Genomic DNA, 19478 nt, shown 5'->3' with positions numbered 1-19478 from the left:
AACATGCCACCAGGGAGCAGTCCCAGGGCTGAGCATCTTCTCTCCATGACTGAGCTGCATCTAAGGCCTGTCTGGAACTCTCCTTAGTCCACTCCTGGAAGGGCAGAGGCTGAGCGTGACCCCGACCCCAGCTTTTATAAACACTTGCTTCCCCATTAAGCCTTTTTGCCTTCTTGGTTTGGTGGTGTCCCCACCTCTGGTATGAGGTGTTCCCCACTAGGACCCAGAGGATTAGTCCTCTAACCTTGGCTTCCTTTTTCTAAAACTTGGTCTTCCCCCAAGGAGCTTTCTCCTGATCCAAAGAAAGGATCATGGTCCGCATTGAGTCTTACCTGCTATGTAGATGTTGGAAAAACCAAGGCCTTGGGAAGTTAGCGCAGGTTCCAGGTTCTAGCTCTGCCACCAACTGTATGCTTGTGGACCAGTCTCCTTCATTCTTTGAACTTCAGTTTCTCGTCTGTACAGTGGTAATGATAGTCTCACCTAGCCCATAGGGCTGAGAACATTAAATGAGAAAGTACACATAAAGTGCCCAGCACAGGGACACCTGGGTGGCTCAGATGGTTGAGCGTCCAACTTCGGTTTGTGGGTTTGAGCCTCGCATCAGGCTCTCTGCTGTCAGCACAGAGCCTGCTTCAGATCCTCTGTCTCCCCCTCTCTCTGCCCCTCCCCCACTCACATGCTCTCTCTCAAAAATAAATAAATGTATTTTTTTAAAGTGCCCAGCACAGAGACTGGTATGACATGGAGGCTCAGTTAATGTTTCTGTCCCTCCCTAGCTGAAGTCAGGGATGCCAAACATTTTTTTTCACTGTGTGTAACCTCAGCCCTGCTAGAAACAGTGAACCTAAAAAATATAACCGTCAGCTTTTTCTTCATCGTGGCAGAAGCTCACATAGAGTCACCATGGCAGCTGCCGTTGACACTGCAGACTGCATTTCAACAATAGCAGTACCTTGATAATGTCATATTTCTCCACATTTACGTTTCACAGACTGCCTTTGGCCCTTGTTACCCTAAGCAGACAAGTGTTACTATTTTACAAAAGAGGACCTCAAAGGTTAGAGGGGTCAAATGATTTTCCCAAAGTCTTACAGCTTTTATATGTTGGAGCTGGATTTGAACTTAGATTTGATTGACCCCACCTGACCTTGGGAACAGCAGCTTATATGAGCTCTCTTGGCTGCTAGACAAACCATGGAGCTACCTGTCCTTCACAAATGGTTCTGGATTCCATTTCCCCCAAGTTCGGGCTCTTTTCAATCCTAGATTCCTTAAGGAGCTATAGGAGACCTCTGGCTTCCCTTCCTTGACCTCCACTGTCTGTTTCCCAGATTTAGTGATGAAGGGATGGAGGTGATCGAGCGGCTCATCTACCTATATCACAAGTTCCATCAGCTAAAGGTCAGCAATGAAGAGTACGCTTGCATGAAAGCAATTAACTTCTTAAATCAAGGTAAGTAGCTGGGGATGAGGAAAGGGGACTTTGTTGTTGTTGTTGGCCAGAGAGCATTTGCCCTCGTTTCACACACCACCTCCCACCCCTTTACCCTCCGGACTGTCACACAGAATCTGTCACACGATGTGGGTACCAATCTTAGATAAAGGCCTGTGCTCTCCTCATCCTGCCCCTCTATAGTGCAGAGCATGCTTTGGATTTTTTCTTCAAACCTAAATGCCACAGTCTCTATAACTCATAGAGGAAGGAAAAGGATTCGCTTTGTTTAGTCAGTTTTAATGCATTTAAACACAGACACCAAGGACAGTACATGCGTCATTTAAAATTTGTACCAAGTTTACCAGCAACTGAAGAAGACCAGGGTGACTGATGAAACTATTGGAGATAAGACCTCTGTGACAGTCTGGCAGTGCTTCTGACGGCCCCTTCAGGGCAGAATGGTGGTGCACAAGAACTCACACAATGCATATCAAGCATGGCTTTTGTTTAGAGGAGGGCCGAATGTGGTTTATGTGGGGGATTACCTGCAAAGTGGCACTTGGTAGCTGCTAGTGACCGGAGTGTGGAGGAGAATTTGTATTCTCTTTTTTCCAAAGTAGTGTATGAGTGCTGTACTCTCACAGTGCAACGGGGCGCTTTTGCTGCCTTGTAACATTGAAAGTACTCTCTTCCTGTGTTCAGTTTCCTAGTCGAGACTTCCAATACCCTCCTCTTTGCCTACTCCTCCTGCTGCTTCTCCACTATTCATTCATTTGTCTTCTCCACTCATTTGTCTGCTGTTCTGTGTGCCTTCCCTAGACCAGGCACTGTGTTGAGCATTAAAGACATTAAATAAAAATAGACCCCAGGTCTCTGGCCTCAAGAAATACACACTTTAAAATGGCACTTTACACATTACTTGAGCCTCAGATGGGAGGGAGATCAGCAGCAACTTCTTGGAGGAGAAATCTGAGTGGGGCCTCAAAGGCTGGGTAAGATATATATATAGAGAGAATATTTATGTTCTCTTATTTATGTATATATAAACGTGTGTGTGTGTGTGTAAACTATATATTCTATAGATAAAAGGGATAGTGTGTGTGTGTGTGTGTGTGTATATACATACATGTCCATATATATTATATATACACATACACGTTTTTATATAAAGAGAGAAATCTATATAGAAAAAAGCTGGAGTGACAGCCCAGGTAGAATAGTGTGAGCAGAAGCACATAGGAGACCATGTGTGAGTATATGCCTAGCATAAACGTGTAGGCTCCGCAAGCTTTCTGATCGGCCTCCAGCAAAGGGTCAGTTTAAAGATACTCTGAAAGATACATTATGAAAGGTAGATTATTCAGCCAGTTGTTGAACATCCACTGGTGCCTGTTTTGTGTCAAGCACTGTGCTGGGAGCTATGTAGGAGCTGAGGAAGATAGAGCCTAGCACTCAAGTGTTTCAGTCTAGTGATTCTCCTTTATAATTTTTTGCCTGTATCTGATTTCTCTTCCCTTGTCCAGAGTTTTGTTCCTCCATGTCAGAAAGAGAAAAGGTCTCCTGTTGTGACAATGTTTAATAACTTTTAATTGAAAGATGCACATATTGAAGGAGCTGGTGTTCTTTCCCCAATAGAAAACCCCTCCATTTCCTGTGTGTGTGTGTGTTTTTTTTTAACAGATATCAGGGGTCTGACCAGTGCCTCACAGCTGGAACAACTGAACAAGCGATATTGGTACATTTGCCAGGATTTCACTGAATATAAATACACACATCAGCCGAACCGCTTTCCTGACCTCATGATGTGCTTACCTGAGATTCGCTATATTGCAGGTAACATTCTTAGTGCTGGGCTTCCAAACCTTCCTTGGCTTGTGAAGGGAATGAGACAGGCAGTGTTTTCAAAATGCTTATTCCAGGCCCATCACCAACTGCATAAAAGAACTTCTACCATTGCCCTCAGAAAAGTTACATTATAATGAGAATTTTGTGTTTTCTTTGTAGGGAAAGAGAGTCTGACATTTCCTTTGTGCCTATGATGTGCAGGGTGCTTTGTGGCCTTTTGTTACTTAATCTCAGAACAAACTGCAAGGCTAGTGATTGGTGATATTATGGTCATTCAGTGGATGGCGAAACAGGCTCAGGGTTTCTCAAATTAACTTCAATTCCTGAGTTATATACTTTAAAAGGGTGGATTTTATGGTATTTGAATTAATTACATCTCAATTTTTTTTTAATTTTTTTTTTTTTTTTAACGTTTATTTATTTTTGGGACAGAGAGAGACAGAGGATGAACAGGGGAGGGGCAGAGAGAGAGGGAGACACAGAATCTGAAACAGGCTCCAGGCTCTGAGCCATCAGCCCAGAGCCCGACGCGGGGCTCGAACTCACAGACTGCGAGATCGTGACCTGAGCTGTAGTCGGACGCTTAACTGACTGAGCCACCCAGGCGCCCCTCAATTTTTTTAATTAACTTCATTTTGGAAAATTTCTTACAGATTTTCTGGGATCATTCATTTAAAGTGATACCTTTAAAATAATTCTCAAAAATTATACCTTTGCAAAGGAATTCTTGTTGTTATGGTTGCTTTAGTTCATTTGGTAAAGATTCTTGTGTAGAGTAGCCAGTATACACTGAGGGAAAACACAGAAATGTGACCTCTAGACTAAGATTGTTCCTGTCAGATTCAGCAGTGCAATTTTGAAGGAAAAATTTTTCAATCTGATAAAGGAATTTTTGTTTCTACTTTTTGGACCTAGATAGTCTAGCAGATCTGAAATGGACCTAAAATTTTGGAATTTTAGGGGTGCTTTGGTAGTTTATATCTCAGCATTTCCAAATCTTTGTCTTACTGAACAAGATATTAATTCAGATGCTCTCTGAAATAAAGAGAGGGCAGTAATTAATACTGAGATGGAGTCTCAACTCTGGCAGCATTTTGAATCACCTGCGAAGCTTTTAAAAAATATCTGTGCTTGGATTGTACCCCAGAAATCCTGATTTAATTGATAATGGCATGGGACCTGGGCATGACTCTAAGATACGGTCAGGGAGAAGAACGACTGCCTCAGATATCTACAAAGTATGTTAGCACACTGAATGCTCTGTGAAGTCCTCCAATAAAGAAACCTGTATACCTTTATGAACCCTGAATTTCTCAAATTTACTTGCCCCTGTGATTACCCCCCTCCTTTTCTTTCTAGTACTTTTACTCACCCATTATACTATTCGAAAGAACAGTGCTTTTTGGAATGTTAGTTAGAGAATCTAACAGGAAAAAAAAAAAAAAACCAGAATATGTTTCTCATGGTATTTTAGCTCTAAGAGAACATCTAGGAATACCTTTCAGTTTCAGATTCTTCATCTATAAAATAGGGATAAAAAGTTCCAGCTGTCACATGGAAATATTGTGAGCATTAGATAAGGCATTTAAACACCTAGTGCAGAGCAAGTAAATGGTAGCAATGATTATAGCTTGCACCATTACTAGACTCTCTAGGGCACCAGAATGGGTCTGGGTATCAGGATGTTAACACAGTTTGTCTGATACTCCTGGCACTTTTCTTGCTCCAATCACTCAAAAGGGCAATAAACATTCTCTCAGGGTGCCTGGGTAGTTCAGTCAGTTAAGCATCCGACTCTTGGTTTTGGCTCAGGTCATGATCTCACAGTTTGTGAGTTCGAGCCCCACATCAGGCCCTGTGCTGATGGCAAGGACCCTGCTTGGGATTCTCTCTCCCTCCCTCTCTGCCCCTCCCCTGCTTGCTCGCTCTCTCTCTCTCTCTCTCTCTCTGTCTGTCTCAAAATAAATAAACTTTAAAAAAAAAAAAAAAAAGGCAACATTCTCCCTTTACCAGCCTGAGAGGAAGGAGGCAGCTACACTTTCCCACTGCAGCCACTTGCTAACTCTTCTTTTCCCACCTTGTTACCAGGAAAGATGGTGAATATACCCCTGGAGCAGCTGCCTCTCCTCTTTAAGGTGGTACTGCATTCCTGCAAGACAAGTGTGGGCAAGGAATGACCTGTTCCCAGCGCCCCTCCTCAGGCCAACTGCAACGCCTTGGGTGGGCAGGACAGGCTCCAGAAGAAAAAGCCAGAGAGACCAAGGTGGAGGCTGTGGAGCAGTGTTTCCAGTCGCCTCCATAGCAAGAAGAGTTTTTGTTTGTTTGTCTGTTTTTTTAACCTCATTTTTCTATATATTTATTTCACGACAGAGTTGAATGTATGGCCTTCAACATGATGCACATGCTTTTGTGTAAATGCAGCCGATGCATTTCCTTGCAGTTTACAGAATGTGAAGATGTTTAATGTTATAGTGTTGTCATTGTTTAGAGATAGTTCTTTTGTATTTTGAGGGAGAGGGTGGGATGGGGCTGAGATGAATATTTCCATAATGTTGACAAAGACGACTACCTCAGTGGGAAGGGAGGGATGTGACCATCCCTACTTTTTCCACATGTTCTCAGCAGACTCCTACATTAGTCTGTCAGAGAGCGAACTGCCTTTTTCTAGCTACCGAATTGCCAGGTAAAAGTAAAAGAGCACATCATAAAGGGGCAAAGTGGCGTTGGGAGGTTTATCAAGCAAAGTGGGGAAGACACTGGGAACAGGACAGGAGATAAGGATTTAGCCATCTCTTTTCTTTGGAAAGCATGACAGTTGAGGGGGAAGGGCACAGTGACCAAATCTAAGTTAGGTGTCCTCCCTCCATACAAGTCCTCAGGGAGAAGGGTTTCTGTTCTCACACCATGCTGTGGGCTCCCCCCGCCCCCACCGTCTGAACCGCCACCGTCAGTTTCTGCCACTGTCAACTTTTCATCCACACAAGTCCCTGGCAGTAAGTTAATTCTTGGGACTTGTCTACCAGCTCCCTAGGGGTCACAGCTACTTAGTTTCTTTACCTGGATCTACCAAGGTCCACTTTCCTCAGACTCCTGTCTCTCTCTTATAAATTTGGCTTCCTATTGGCCCTTTGAAAAAAACTGAACAAAATGTCATGCTCTGAATCCTGGTGCCCACTGCTAATTTATTCTCCTTTCACCTTGCTTTCTTCAAAGGGTAGTGGGACAAAGGCCAGACTGCCAGAAGAATAATCTTCCTTTCCCTGTTCCTCCCCTCACCCCATCTCGTCCCACCCTCAGGACTGAATCCCAAACCTGCAGTCTTTCATACAGTGGGAAGGACCATCCCCCCACCTGCTGAACAGAATTTTTGCCTCTTCATTCTACTCCCAAGTTCTCCTAATCTCTCCAAAGTGAGACCAGGTTTCCTTAGAAAGCCCAAGGATCAGAGTGGCCCAGCTGCCTGTTAGACTATCAGTGGCCTGGCTGACCAAGGCCTAGAGGGCTGGAGTCCAAAGCACCTGGAAGGGAAGTGGCAGGGGGCGGGGTGAGGCTTGAAACTACCTCATGTTCCTCAGGGTCCGGCTACCCCCTCTGCAGATATGGCCTGGACCTCCTAGTCTTTCACTACCTGCCCTACCTAGTCCTGGGAAACGTTCCTTACCCTCTTGGCTTTGGCCAGCAGCCATACCATGTCTGTCTTAGAGTTCTTTCAGGTGCTTTTCCTTTCTTTGCCTTACTAGAGCAGTTGTCTCTGCCTATACCCAGGTGCCTCCCACAGCCAGTGCAGCAGACAGACCACTTAACTGGGTGCCTCCCTGGGTGGGCTTGAGGGGCCCACAGCATTTTGTTTTTCCTGTTTAGTCAAAGGTCTTTTGCTCTCTTCCCAACCCGGCCTTGCAAACTTGCCCAGTCAGCCACCACATCATGTGCATACCAGGTAGTCCGTGTCAGATTGTAATCTTTTCTTCCCAGTGAAATGTTACGGGTACCGGCAGAATGATGACTTTGTCCCTTGATGGATCTAAAACTCAGAGCATTTATTATTCCTTAATGCCATTTCTCCAGCTGCTCTGAAAGAGAAAAGAGACATGTTCCTCAGGAAAAGCTCCAACCAGAATGTTTTTCACTAGTTGATGGGAAGTGTTTTGTGTGTGTATCTGTTTATTTCTGAGTTCACAATATTTTTGTTTCCCTGAATTTTTTTATTTAACCAACTAGATCACATTCTTTGGCTACAGGTCAGACTCCAAGCTGCTTTCCTCAAGGTAGGGGAGGAGACATATATCAGAGTCCCCTTCTCCAAGACTGCTCCTGTGTGCAGTATCTTTCTTTGCTCTAGACCTCCATGTGTCAAATTACTTTTTGAAATTGCTTTTCTCTTAAATTAAGCATTTTACCGGTTGTGTTGGATATCAAAGGAAATTGCTCTCTGACAAGGCAAGAGCATGTCTCTCCAATAACGCAGCGTTAAACAGAGCAAGTTGTTAATTTGTGGAGTGGGGGAAAGCTTCTGCAAGTTGCCATTGTACAAATCCATTTTTACAAATGTTTGCAGCAGATTCCACAGAACAAAGAGCCCATTCATTGCCAAGAGCCCTGCAGAATTTCTGAGCCAAGTGGCCGTGTGTTCCAAGCCGGAGCCTGACCTGTGGACAGCCTTTAATGTCTTCTGCACCCAGTCCTTTTATGACGTGGGCTTTTTTTTAAACAGGGTAAAGTGAATGTGTTGCATTGCAAACTCAGGTATTAGGAGGAGAAGGTAGGAGTGTAGCTAGCAGCGTGGAGACATTAGGTCAGCCACTAGATGTATTTGTGAATTTGGTTTGAAGGACACAGAGAAAGGTTGGAGGGGGAGGTTTGGTGTGTTTGTTTTTTGCCTTTCTTCCCATAATGTTTGGTTAACAAGGTAGCCTTTTTGCTAGTGGAAGAAGAAAAAAGTTGTGCATGTTGTCTCTAATTCCCTTCTCTTCTGTCCTCTCTCTGATCCCCTGCTACCAACAGCGCTCACTTTGAGTGAGAGTTTTTCCACCATAAAATTATAACCCTGAAAGCTGTGGTAAAGCTGTGTGCACTGCATTGAAACACACAGGCTTTTCCTTTCCTTTCCCATTAAGTGTTTTCTCGACCCAAGATAAAAGTTTGGAATCTTGGAACTTCACCTACAACTCATGCTCTCTGGCTCCTTTGTAGAATTTTGGAATTTTTCACAAGGTTCAGTGGTCTCGCCCTTAGTCTGGAGAAACTCCCCAGAACCTGTCTCTAAGCACTCCACCTGGCTCAGAGGACACCAGCCCCATGTCTGCCCCGTAAGTGAGGTGAGCAAGCCTCCAGGGATAGAAGGCAGCACGCAGGAACCTCCCTGTCCTGTTCTCCAGAACCAGAGGATGCATCAAGGGAATCTCAGGGTCTCTAAGGCATTGCTGACAGTCACCCACCCCACACTGACTTGCTTCTCACTTGCCACCCCATTTCAGGGATGTGAGTACCTGCCATGGCCAATACGTTACCAGGTCCTTAAAACCCTGGGCTCTCTGAGTTAGCTACCTTGTTCTGCTCCCCATTTCCTAACTTTGTTCTTGATTTCCAATCAAGGAATGGGACAGATGGAGACAGATGAACAAACACACTGGGCAGCACCTAAGCCATGTCCAAGGTTGGCCGAAGTAAGGGGACCCTGGCCTCTCAGTAGGGCAGGAAGTTGAGCAGTTGTTCCAAGTCTTGAGGTCTGGGCCCCTGGTTTATATGCCTTTTTCCTTGTTGCTTTTTAAAATTTTGCAATTATTTTAAGAAATCCAGGCTTTCAGACCAGCTCTTTTATTAAACTTTTCTTTATTGATTTTTTAAAACAAAAAACAAAACTACAAAAAACAAAAAAAAAAACCCCACCCACACTATTCTTACTTTCCCCAACTTGATCCATGAGAATCCCCTACACTCCCCTCTGCCTTTGCAGTTAATCATTCCTCCCTTTTTCCTCAGCTTGAAGCATCTATGTCCAGTGTCTGTGAAATGATGTTTTATCTGTGTCTCAGGATGAGAAACGGCAATCATTCCACCAGGTGCTGGAAACTGATTAGCCTCGAGGCAAGGGTTTCTAGGGCCACAGCTCAGGGATGTGTATTTAATTACAGGGTCCCCAGAAACCCCTCTCTTGGCTGCCACAAGCAGCAGCTTCTTTTTTTGGGCTTGAGAGCTAGGCCTGGACGTTTCCTCAGAAGCAGGAGCCCTAGAGAACATGTGGAGTCTGGGAGCAAGCTGGGGCTTCCTTCTCAGCTAGACCTGGGCTACCTTGAACTTGAAGACTTCTGGCTGTCCTGCAACATGAGCCACGGTGGCTCTGCCTCGGTATACCAGCTCATAAAAATGCCTGGTCCCTCTGCCCAATCCAGCTCCCGTCTGGCCTCCCTCCTCTGGGCCTGCAGCCCTAAATGAAGCACAGCCTGCTCAAGAATCAATTGCAGGCTCAAAGGGAAGCTGTGAGGTAGGCCAGAGTTTGCTCCAAGCCCAAGAAGAAAGTTGTGTTACTGGTGGAGGCTGGTCTTCTAAATCCTGGAGCCAGCCCTGCCAGCCAAAGGATCATTTTTGCCCTTTGGTGACCATTTTTTTTTTTCTTTCTCTGAAATGTCTTATAATAGGTAAGAATGTTGTTGACTCAAATTTCCATGAAAAAGAAAAAAATAAAACTACCTCTTGAATGACATCCTGATCGATTCCTCCCTGAGGAATCCTGTGGGAAAAAAATACTGCAGCTCCCTCTCTGTTTACATGTTTCTGTCAGGAAAGAAGCCCTGCCTGCCCTGGGGTGTTGGTGTTTTTGTCCGTGTTGCCATCCCAGGCTTGCGATAGGGGCTTGTGGCTGCATTGCAATGTTTGGGCCGCGTCTGGGGAGTCCCAGCCACCTGCCCAGCCATGGACTAGCCACTCCCTCCCCTGCAGAGATCACCATTTCCTTCCTGTGATCCAAGGCACAGGGAGCACCACCTCCCACAACCCCACCGTCAGGTGCTGTAGTGGCACACACATCAGTGAACGTGTCCCTCAGCTACCTACCGTTGGCCCACTTGCACCCACAGTCCTGTGTAGGAATCGCATAAATGGGATGTCTCTGAGCCCTTGTCCCCAAAGGGCCGGCCAAGGGCTACCCAGGCCCTCTGCTACCTCCCACCCTGCCAGCTGGCAAGGGATGGGCCCTTTTCTGTGAATTGACTACCTGTGGAAATGTGACCAATTAGTGTGAAATGCATGTTTAGCAAATGTTAGGTACTGTATTTGAACCAATAAATGTGAATCCTTCTGCACGTGGCATCTGTCTGTGAAGCCTGTCTGGGGTTCTGGGGAGGGATGGTGGGGTGTCCAGAGGAGCTGGCTGGGGCCTTCAGACCCGTTGCTCCTGCTTGTAGCAGACACCCTCCCCACTCGGTTCCTGTTGCTGAGGGTCTGGCAGAGGGATAACTCAGAGCTGCTTGAATCAATGGCCCAGTACTGAGTAAGGTGTCTGCTCTGTGTGCCAGGCGCTACGCTGGGACTTTTCACAAACCTGAACCTCCTTGAGCTCCAAGGATTATTACCTCTGTTTTATTGAAGTGAGGTGAAGGGACTCATTCAAAGTCATGCAGTCAGAAGGTGGCACAACTAGAGGAACTAAGTCTGGTGGGGGAAGGAAACACAGACCTTTGCAGTACAGTGGGATCCAGTTGTAATGAAGGACATATATGAGGTTGTAAGGGTGTAGAGGAGGGAGTGGCTTGTTCTACTCAGGAAGTGCTTCACAGAGGAGTGTTGAAGGCAGGTCTTGAAGAAAGGCACCTGACAGAAAGGAAGCTAGACCAGGTAGAGATGAGAGAGATCAACATCTTTGAAGGCCCACCCAGCTTTGAATCAGAAACATGCAATATTTGGGTATAACAAGGGATTGCCGTGGCAGGAATGGTGGCAGATGGAAGGGATTAGCAAGAGTTGAGGCTGGAGAAGCCCTTGGGAGCCTTGAATGCCACATTCAGGAGTTTAGGAAGGAAAGCCATCTGCCACATCTCTGAAAGACAGCTGTATCTCAGTGTAGCAGTCTGCTGGTGGTACCTTGCCTATTATGACACCATAGTCCAGCCTATTAACATCTGTCTTTCCAGTAAATAGATGAGGTTTTCTAGAGCTGAGAAAGTGGAGGCTCTAAGGGGTCAAGGATTGTGCCCAAAGTCACACAGGAAGTGTCAAGACTTGTACCCAGAGATGTCCAACTTGAGAGCCCAACTGTCCTGTAATCCTGCTGTTCATATGATCAGAGAAGTGTCAGAATTGGGGTTGTGGGTTATATGAAGACAGGAAAGATGAAGGTTCCTCAGTTTGAAACCATAGAGGCTGAGGAGAGTCTGATCAAAATCTATTAAATCCCCATGTGTGAAATGAGGGGAAGCCCAGCTCCCTTCCCACACCTCAGCCTCCTCTGGCACAAGGGACCAGAGAACCCTTGAGGTTTGGAAGAGGTGGTTTTAGAATGAAGGAAACCCTGCAGAACTAATTAATAGACTTTTCCTTGCTGCACAATAGGGAACAGATAAAACACAGAGGTGCAAGGAAGAGAAGAAACACATTTGCTGAGTGCCTAGTGAGGGCCAGGCACTGTGATGGGGGCTTCACATGCATGATCTCCTGTAATTCCCAGAACAGCTTTATAAGGTGTAGGCTTCAGCCCCATTTTACTCCTAAGCAAATTGAGGCCCAAAGAAATTAAGCTCTTTGCCTAAGGTGACATATGAGGAAGTGGCAGAGTTGGCTTTTGAATCCAGGTCTATCTGATACCAAAGTTACAACAGGCTTCCTCCCTGCTCTGCCTGAGCAGTTCAACAGTGCTGAATATGAATGTCTGGAGTTTGTAACAAAACTCAATAATGGCCTTTGGTTGAACTTTTTGCTCTTAACAAAACAAAACCCTATGAAACTAATAAAGGATTAATTTCTGTAAGAGGTGAGTAAATGGACCTAACCAAATTAATCTGAAAAGTGGTGCCATCCCCCAAATAGGTATAGTACTACAGACGCTGAATCTATGGTTTCTTAGAACACAGACAACCCAACAAGGTGGCTTCCTGGAAAAAGTAGGAGTTCCACTGTCAAAAACCTGGGAAATACTGCACTCAGTCTACCTTCCTCTTAACTGATTCCCAACCTTCGTTGGCATATTAAAGGCTCTGAGAAATCTTACCTGAAGAAAGCTAATTTCTGTTTAGCCCAGGGCCTACCAGAAAAGTATTTAAACATGGAATATTTTTTTCTTCCTGTTAAAATTCTGCTGGGACAGTGTTCCATGGAACAAAATGTAGAACATTGCTCTAAATTTATAAATTGCTATGGAACTAATGCTGAGCTTTTGGTTTCCTTGAGTGCCAGGCAATAATCTGGAAGAATAATAAAGAAACATACATAGAGCAAGGCAAAAGCACGGTACTCGGCATTTTATACGCATTACATTTCTGATTCCTCAAAGTCACCCTCTGAAGTTGATGCTGTGAGATCCCATTTTACAGATAAGAAAACCGAGGCCCAGAAAGGGTAAGTAATTTGCCCAAGGTTACGTAACTCATGTAACCTCAGGAATTAGTATAAGCGAGCACTGAGTGCCTCCTGTTACGTAGGATTTGTGCTGACTTCCTTATCCTAACACAAATCCTCTGAGGTGAGTAAGATCATCTCTAGGGCCACAGCTCTGGCTTATGTCAGAGTCTGAAGCCAGAAACCGCCAAGAAAATGATGGGTGTTGAGATCAGATTGGATGTGTCTACATGGATCCCTCCCTTAGGGATCATTTCCCTCAGGCAGCTTGTGTGACAGGCACCTCAGGGGTCTCGCCATCCGAGGTCTAATTCCAGCTCTTCCCCTTACCGGTTGTATGTGGCCTTGACCCAGATTGATACCTCTCACTTTCCTGGCCAGATAAATGGAGATGACGTGCCTGTCTTAGGAGTTAAGGAGGACTCACCGTCCCCGGTTGGAAGCTGTTATGAGGGGAGCCACAACCCCTCACACCCCAATAACAGAAGCCCAGAAGAGCCACAGTCCACCTCTCTGGCTTTGGCTGCCCACCAGGGTTTTAAGTCCACAGTGGTAACCAGCTCTCTGAGACACTGTGGCAAAAGTGCCCAACCGTCAGACCTAGGGCTCTTGGAGTCTTGTTCCCTTGGCAACAAGTCTCACCATGGAGACCACAGGCCCATCCTTGCCCTCCCGGCAAGCTCCCTCTCCACAGACCTTTCCTGTTCAGTACCTAGTCCGAGGAGAAGTGTAGGAACTGAGGAAAGCTCCAAGGAGGCCCCTTCTCAGGGTGAGGAGTTTGAGGCACAGCCAGCAGGAGAGGCGAAAGGAACTCCCATTCTTGTGTCCACTCTATGCCCGGCAAGGTTCTGAGGAGTCTACATACCGTGTCTTTTAGGTTAAAAGCCCAGCACTTTTACATAGTGGAGACCAAGGCTCAAGGAGACAAAACGGACCAGCCCAAAGTCTCACAGCTGGTCAGTGTTGGAGCTGACACTTGCATCCAGGGTGTCTGACCCAGGACCCCTTGTTTCCTCTGCAACTCCCTACCCACACTGTGAGTCACCACGGCTACGAACTGGGGAGGGTCAGATGGTTGCGTGAATCCCCTCCACCCTGGTTGTCGCATGAGTAGCAGCCAGCAGCCCTTTGAGGCCTGGGCCGGGCCCTGCGGCAGCAGAGGAACTGCACTATTTTAAGCCAGGGCCAGCAGGCCCCATGTGGGCACAGGGAGGGTGGCCTCGGGCCCTTGGCCAGCTTCCCGGAAGTCACCATGGCCTCCCTCCTCTCCCCTGAACAGCTTTCTGAGGCAGTCACTTCCCAACAAACAGGAAGGAGGCCCTCAGGCCAGGAGACCTCCAGCCCCAGCTTCCTTCTCCTACCCACCCCCCCATCTTCTCTACATGGGGGAGCCCACCAGCTAGCTACGTGCCGTTATCTGGACTGACTCTTAGCAGGTGGGTGGCAGGGGGTCTGGACTTCTGCTTGGGCTGCCCCAGTTCACCCATTGTGAGTCTAGGGCCTCCACTTGCCCAGGCCCTTTGCCCCCTTGCCTACAGCCTTATTTCTCATATCCATTCTCATTGAAGCTGGCCACTGTGAGCCAGAGAGCAGAGCAGAGGTATCCCCAGACTGGTCCGACTCCAGGACCCTAGAGAAAGACAGACTAAGAGACTGAAACAGAAACAAACTGGGACATTGCCAGAGAAAGATTGAGGCAAAAACAGTGATAGACACAGATTAATCATGGCAGAGACAAAATTAGAGAGATGCTCAGAGACAAAAGCCGAGAGAAGCAAAGAGACAGCTGCAAAGGTCTGGGGCCAAGAGGGCAGCAGAATGGCTCTGAGTGGTTTGCTCCCGACCACCCCCCAAGTACAGGCCCTGTCTCAGGGCTGTGGGGGGCCCACCGGCTGCGCGGCTGAAGAGGAATGTGGGGAGCAAGGCTGGGTCACCCCTTGAGGGCCAAGCGTGTGCACTGTGAGATAAACTACTCCAGGAAGGGGGCCCCAGCTGCGGCTGCACGCTCCAGGAGCATGGCGGAGAGGCCCAGGCCCAAGGCTGAAGCCCCAGCCCTGTCAGACACCAAGCCCCTGCACCTCCTCCAGAGGATCTCTGCCAGGCCTCAGATTCTAGAAGGTCCCAGGTTCCTCAGCCCAGCCCTTAAGGGCATGCAGATTAGGTGAGCATCCCATTTGTAGACCTGGAAACCCTGCCAGCCATAGAGCCTCACCTCTCCAGCTCCAGCCGTGGTCCTGGCTCAGGCGAGGGGGTGACCAGGCAGAGCAGGGACTCGTGCAGAGGAGTGCAGCGGAGGGGGTGGCTGTGCACAGGCCGCTGAGTTGTCCCCATGCAGCTTTGTGCACTCATGTGCGCCAGTGTGGGTCTGTGTGCGTTATCCATGTGCTTCCAGACACGTGGGCGTTTGTACACATGTATGCATCCACGTGCTGCCAGGAGTCCTACTCTGCCTCCACTAGCCCCTGCCCTCAGACTAGAGACGTAGCCCCCGGAGGCACGTGGTGTCTCCCACCCCCACCAGGTGGCCCAGTCCAGAGAACCAGGAGAAGAGCAAGCAGGTCTACTGCCGTCCCCCTACCCCCCTCCCCACACCGCAGCTGAGGCTCCCGCCGGTCACGGCCTTGACCTGGCACTACGGACTTCTCTGACATTGGCATCGGATCTGAACATCTGGCAGCAGGCTGATAAGGGGTGCAGCGGAAACAGCCTCCGCTGCTGCCAGCAGCCCCACCCCCTCCTGCCCTGCGAGGGGTCTCCACATCCACACTCCCCCTGCCTGCATCTCCCGGCCTGGCCCCTCTCTTGTCTCATTCCCTGCCTCAGTCTCCCTCTCCCCCATTGCCACTTTGTCTCTCTCTCTCTCTCTCTCTCTGAATTGCTCTCATTCTTTCCACCTCTCTCCCCTTCCTCTGTCCTGTTCTTTCTTTCTCTCTCTCCCTGTCCCTCTCCCTTTCCCTTTCCCTCTCTCTCTTTCTCTATTTCTGGGTCTGTTATGCTGTCAATGTCTCCTCTTCTGCCTTGTTTCTCTATGGGTTCTTTCTTTGTCTTTCTACACTGTGCCCCAACCCCAGCCTGATGATTCTCTCTCTCTCCTCTCCATTTCAGTTTCTAGGTCTCTAGTTTGTTTGTTCCTTGTTCCACCGCCAGGAAATAGGCCTGGCACTTTGGGAAAGTCCCCACTTAGAAGAGAGACCCTGGGCTTTGTTTGCTTGGGGAGGGAGGGAGGGGAGCCTGGGTCAGAACTACACCCCTTCTCCTTCCCCTCTGGGTGGGTCTCATGGCCTGGGACCACCTGGGCTGGAGCTTGAAGTAAAGGACAAATAATAGGCCACCCAGGGGCTCTGGCAGAGCAGAGAGGATTCTCACTCTGCAAGCCCGCTGTGTGGATTCAAATCCTAGTTCCATCAACACCCTTGCTTTGTGACTTTGGGAACACACCTCGTCTCCCTGAACCTGAGTTTCTTCATCTCTCAAATGCTGCTCATGGAAGGTGAGGAGAAAATACTGCTTAGCTCCCAGGATGGTGGAGGCTGACCACAGGTGTGGAATAGAGGGGACCCAGCACATAGGCACTTCCGTGTCAGGGCCTTGCCATTCCCTGCCAGCCTCACCCAGTAAGGGTGAGGGCAGAGGAGGGGCTGTGCAGAGGAAGGGGATGCCCATAAACATATCCAGGGCAATCAGAGGAGAGGAGCTCCCAGCCTGAGTGGCAGAAAGCTTCCGCTGACTGCCTAGGGACAGGAGGGGGAGACAGCAGAACTCTCCCTCCCACCCCCCGCCGGCAGCATGTGGAGCCTGTGGGGCCTTTGGTGCCCTGTAAGTAGTCATTCAACAAATGCTCACAGATGCTTGCTTGCTCTGTGCTGGCTGCTGTGGCCCCAGAGATAAATCAGCCCTGAGCCTTTCCTTGAGGGTTCCCCAGGCCGGGGTGAGTCACCCTATCACAGAAGGGCAAACAGTGTTCAGGATGATGGTGCAATCTCAGACTCAACACAGAAAGGGCCCCTGAGGACTGACCGGCCAGGCCTTCGGCTTACTGCTTGTTTGTGTTTTGCTAACACTTACTGAGCACACATGACATGCCAGGCAGCCACTGAGCATGTCACATGTATTGTCTCATTTTGTCCCCATTTTATGGAGAGAATGTGAGGCTCAGACAGAGAAGTGATTGGTCCCAGGTCACACAGCTGGGAAATGGCAGAACCCGGATTTAAGCCAGAGTCTCCACCACGAATCCCTCAGCAGTTCTACTCAGGGCCCAGAGGCTCACCAGGAGACTGACAAAGCCAGGCTAGTTCTTTCCATGACACCACAGTGTTGAAAGACCCTGTTTTGTCCTGTTATGAGAAGGCAGTGAAAGTGGACCTCATTTCATGGTCTCCCATCAAACGACATGCAAAGGACCATGGTTGTTTGTTGTTCCATGTATGTGACATGTTGGTGATGATAAGGTGGTTGCTGGGATATTTCTTTCTTAAATTCAGAGGATTGAATGGTATCAATCCAGAAACAAAATCATTACATCGAAATGGGGAGACAATGGGGCGCCCTTGATTTCTGCTCAGGTCATGATCTCATGGTTCGTGAGTTCGAGTCCCACGTCAGGCTCTGTGCTGACAGTGCAGAACCTGCTTGGGATTCTCTCTGCCTCTCTCTCTCTTCCCTACCCCTGCTCACTCTGTCCCTCAAAATAAATAAATAAACTTAAAAAAAAATGGGGAGACTAGTTAGGTTCGGTCATATGCAAGAGAAGTATATCTTATAAGATGAATTTTTTCGGTGGATGAAGAAGGCATAATTATGAGGTCATGCATGTTGAGAAGTAAGTGATATGTTATGTCATAGGTAGAAATTAGAATTTAAATATAGTAGAATTAGACTATAGTAGTCCCAGGGTGCCTGGGTTGCTTAGCTGGTTAAGCCTCTGACTTAATCTCAGCTCAGGTCTTGATCTCAGGGTCGTGAGTTCAAGCCCTGCATTGGGCTCTGCGCTGGGCATGAAGGGCTATTAAAAAAAAAAAAAAAGAACATAGTAGTCCCCCGTAGCTGCAGAGGATACATTCCAAGACCCCCTCTGGATGGCTGAAACCATGGATAGTACTGAACCCTGAATACACTATGCTTTTTCCTATACATACATACCTATGACAGAGTTTAATTTATAACTTAGGCACAGTAACAATAACTAATAATAAAATGGAACAATTATAATAATATCCTATATATCCTACCTATAATAATAAAAGTTATGTGCATGTGGTCTCTCTCAAAATATCTTGTACTGTACTCCTCCTTCTTGTGAGGTGATAAAGTGCCCGCGTGATGAGAAGTGAGGGGAATGATGGAGGCACTGTGACAAGGCGTTAGGCCACTATGTGTTGACCTTCTAACGACACGTCACAAAGAGGATCATCTACTCCCTGACCCTGGTTGACCACAGGTAGCTGAAACAGTGGAAGGCAAAACCACGGATAAGTGGGGACTACTGTATACTTTAATTGGTAGAATCAATTAGTTATGACCGTCAGGAAGATTTTTGTCTTGTATGTACTTTCACAAAGCGAAAGTGTGTTCAGTGGCCCAATGAGGAAGACACACTAGGTTTTAAATAGAGTTGACTTCAGTTATCCAGAAAATCCCTGTTCCTCCCAAGCCAGATAAGTGAGGTGCTGTGTGATTGGCCTCCTTCCTCAAATGAAGGGGTGTGGTGAGGGTTTTCAACAATGATTGCCCCATGGACACCTGTGCCCTGCCCCAACCCCCAGGACCAATGTCTATGAGGTAAATCCTCCAAGAACTGAGACTTCTTCCCTTTTCTTCCCTTTTATCCAGTGCCTGGCATCTAGTGTGCACTCAGTGAATGTGAGGTGAATGAAGGAATGCACAAAAGAGGGTGTCAGGCAGCAGAAGGGTGCAGAACAGAGCACTTTGGGCCCTATGGGACCAGGACAGTTCAGGACCTGTCTGGACCTGGAGGTTGGACAGGGACATCCCTGGCTGCGTGGGGAGGCCCGGCCTGCTAGACAAAACCCCCTGCCCTCTGCCCTGCCCTATCCTGCCCTATCCTAGCTACCCACTTGGCCCAATCCTGGCCTAGCTAACCACCTGGCCCTGAATACACTAATACAGTCCAGCCTCAGCTTCCCCAGCTAGCAGCCCCCAGCAGATGGTGACATTCAGGAAAGCCAACATGGAACGCACCCGGGAGGTGTTTAGTCAGCTCACCTGATTGCCTTCCATTCCCCTCTTCCTCTCTTCACCTTCCGGAAGAGTAAAAAGATCAAGCCAAAGCAGCAGGGCCACCTGGTCAAGTCATCCATGCCCCTGCCTCCACTCCAGGATGACCTGACTCCACTCCCATGTCTGGGCCAGGCCGGACCCTGCCGGGCCAGGCCCCAGGGAGGTAGCCATTCAAGGGGAGAGAGGCCAGGCTGCAGGCCTGGTGGGGGAGCCGCCCATAAATCAGGCCCCACTCCCACCCAGTCGCTAACAAGCGGGGCTGCCTACCCGCCTACATGGGGTCCCTGCCTCTGGGCTCCCACAGCGGCCTGGAACAGCCAGCTGGCCAAGGCCTCCAGAGTGCCTTGGCCTCCACCCCCACCACGGCCCCCAGATAGATAGGGGTATTTTTTTTTTCTTTTAGGAGAAG

The 19478-nt window shown here is 48.0% G+C and overlaps 1 protein-coding gene across 4 annotated transcripts in view; it reads left to right on the top strand.

The window, feature by feature from the left end:
* Positions 1-10586, top strand: part of NR6A1 (nuclear receptor subfamily 6 group A member 1) — a 230694-nt gene extending 220108 nt beyond the window's left edge. For all 4 annotated transcript variants that reach the window (XM_049628660.1, XM_049628655.1, XM_049628676.1 and 1 more), the window contains 3 exons: positions 1335-1456; positions 3119-3271; positions 5372-10586. In XM_049628660.1, coding sequence (XP_049484617.1) covers positions 1335-1456; positions 3119-3271; positions 5372-5460 — 364 coding nt within the window. In that variant the 3' untranslated portion in view covers positions 5461-10586. The remainder of the gene's footprint in view (positions 1-1334; positions 1457-3118; positions 3272-5371) is intronic.
* The last annotated feature ends 8892 nt before the right edge of the window (positions 10587-19478 follow it).

The sequence above is a fragment of the Panthera uncia genome, chromosome D4 (assembly GCF_023721935.1).
Source record: "Panthera uncia isolate 11264 chromosome D4, Puncia_PCG_1.0, whole genome shotgun sequence".
Classification (NCBI taxonomy): domain Eukaryota; kingdom Metazoa; phylum Chordata; class Mammalia; order Carnivora; family Felidae; genus Panthera; species Panthera uncia.
The sequence above is the reverse complement of the archived record's forward strand: the minus strand, read 5'-3'. Positions and strand labels throughout refer to the sequence as shown.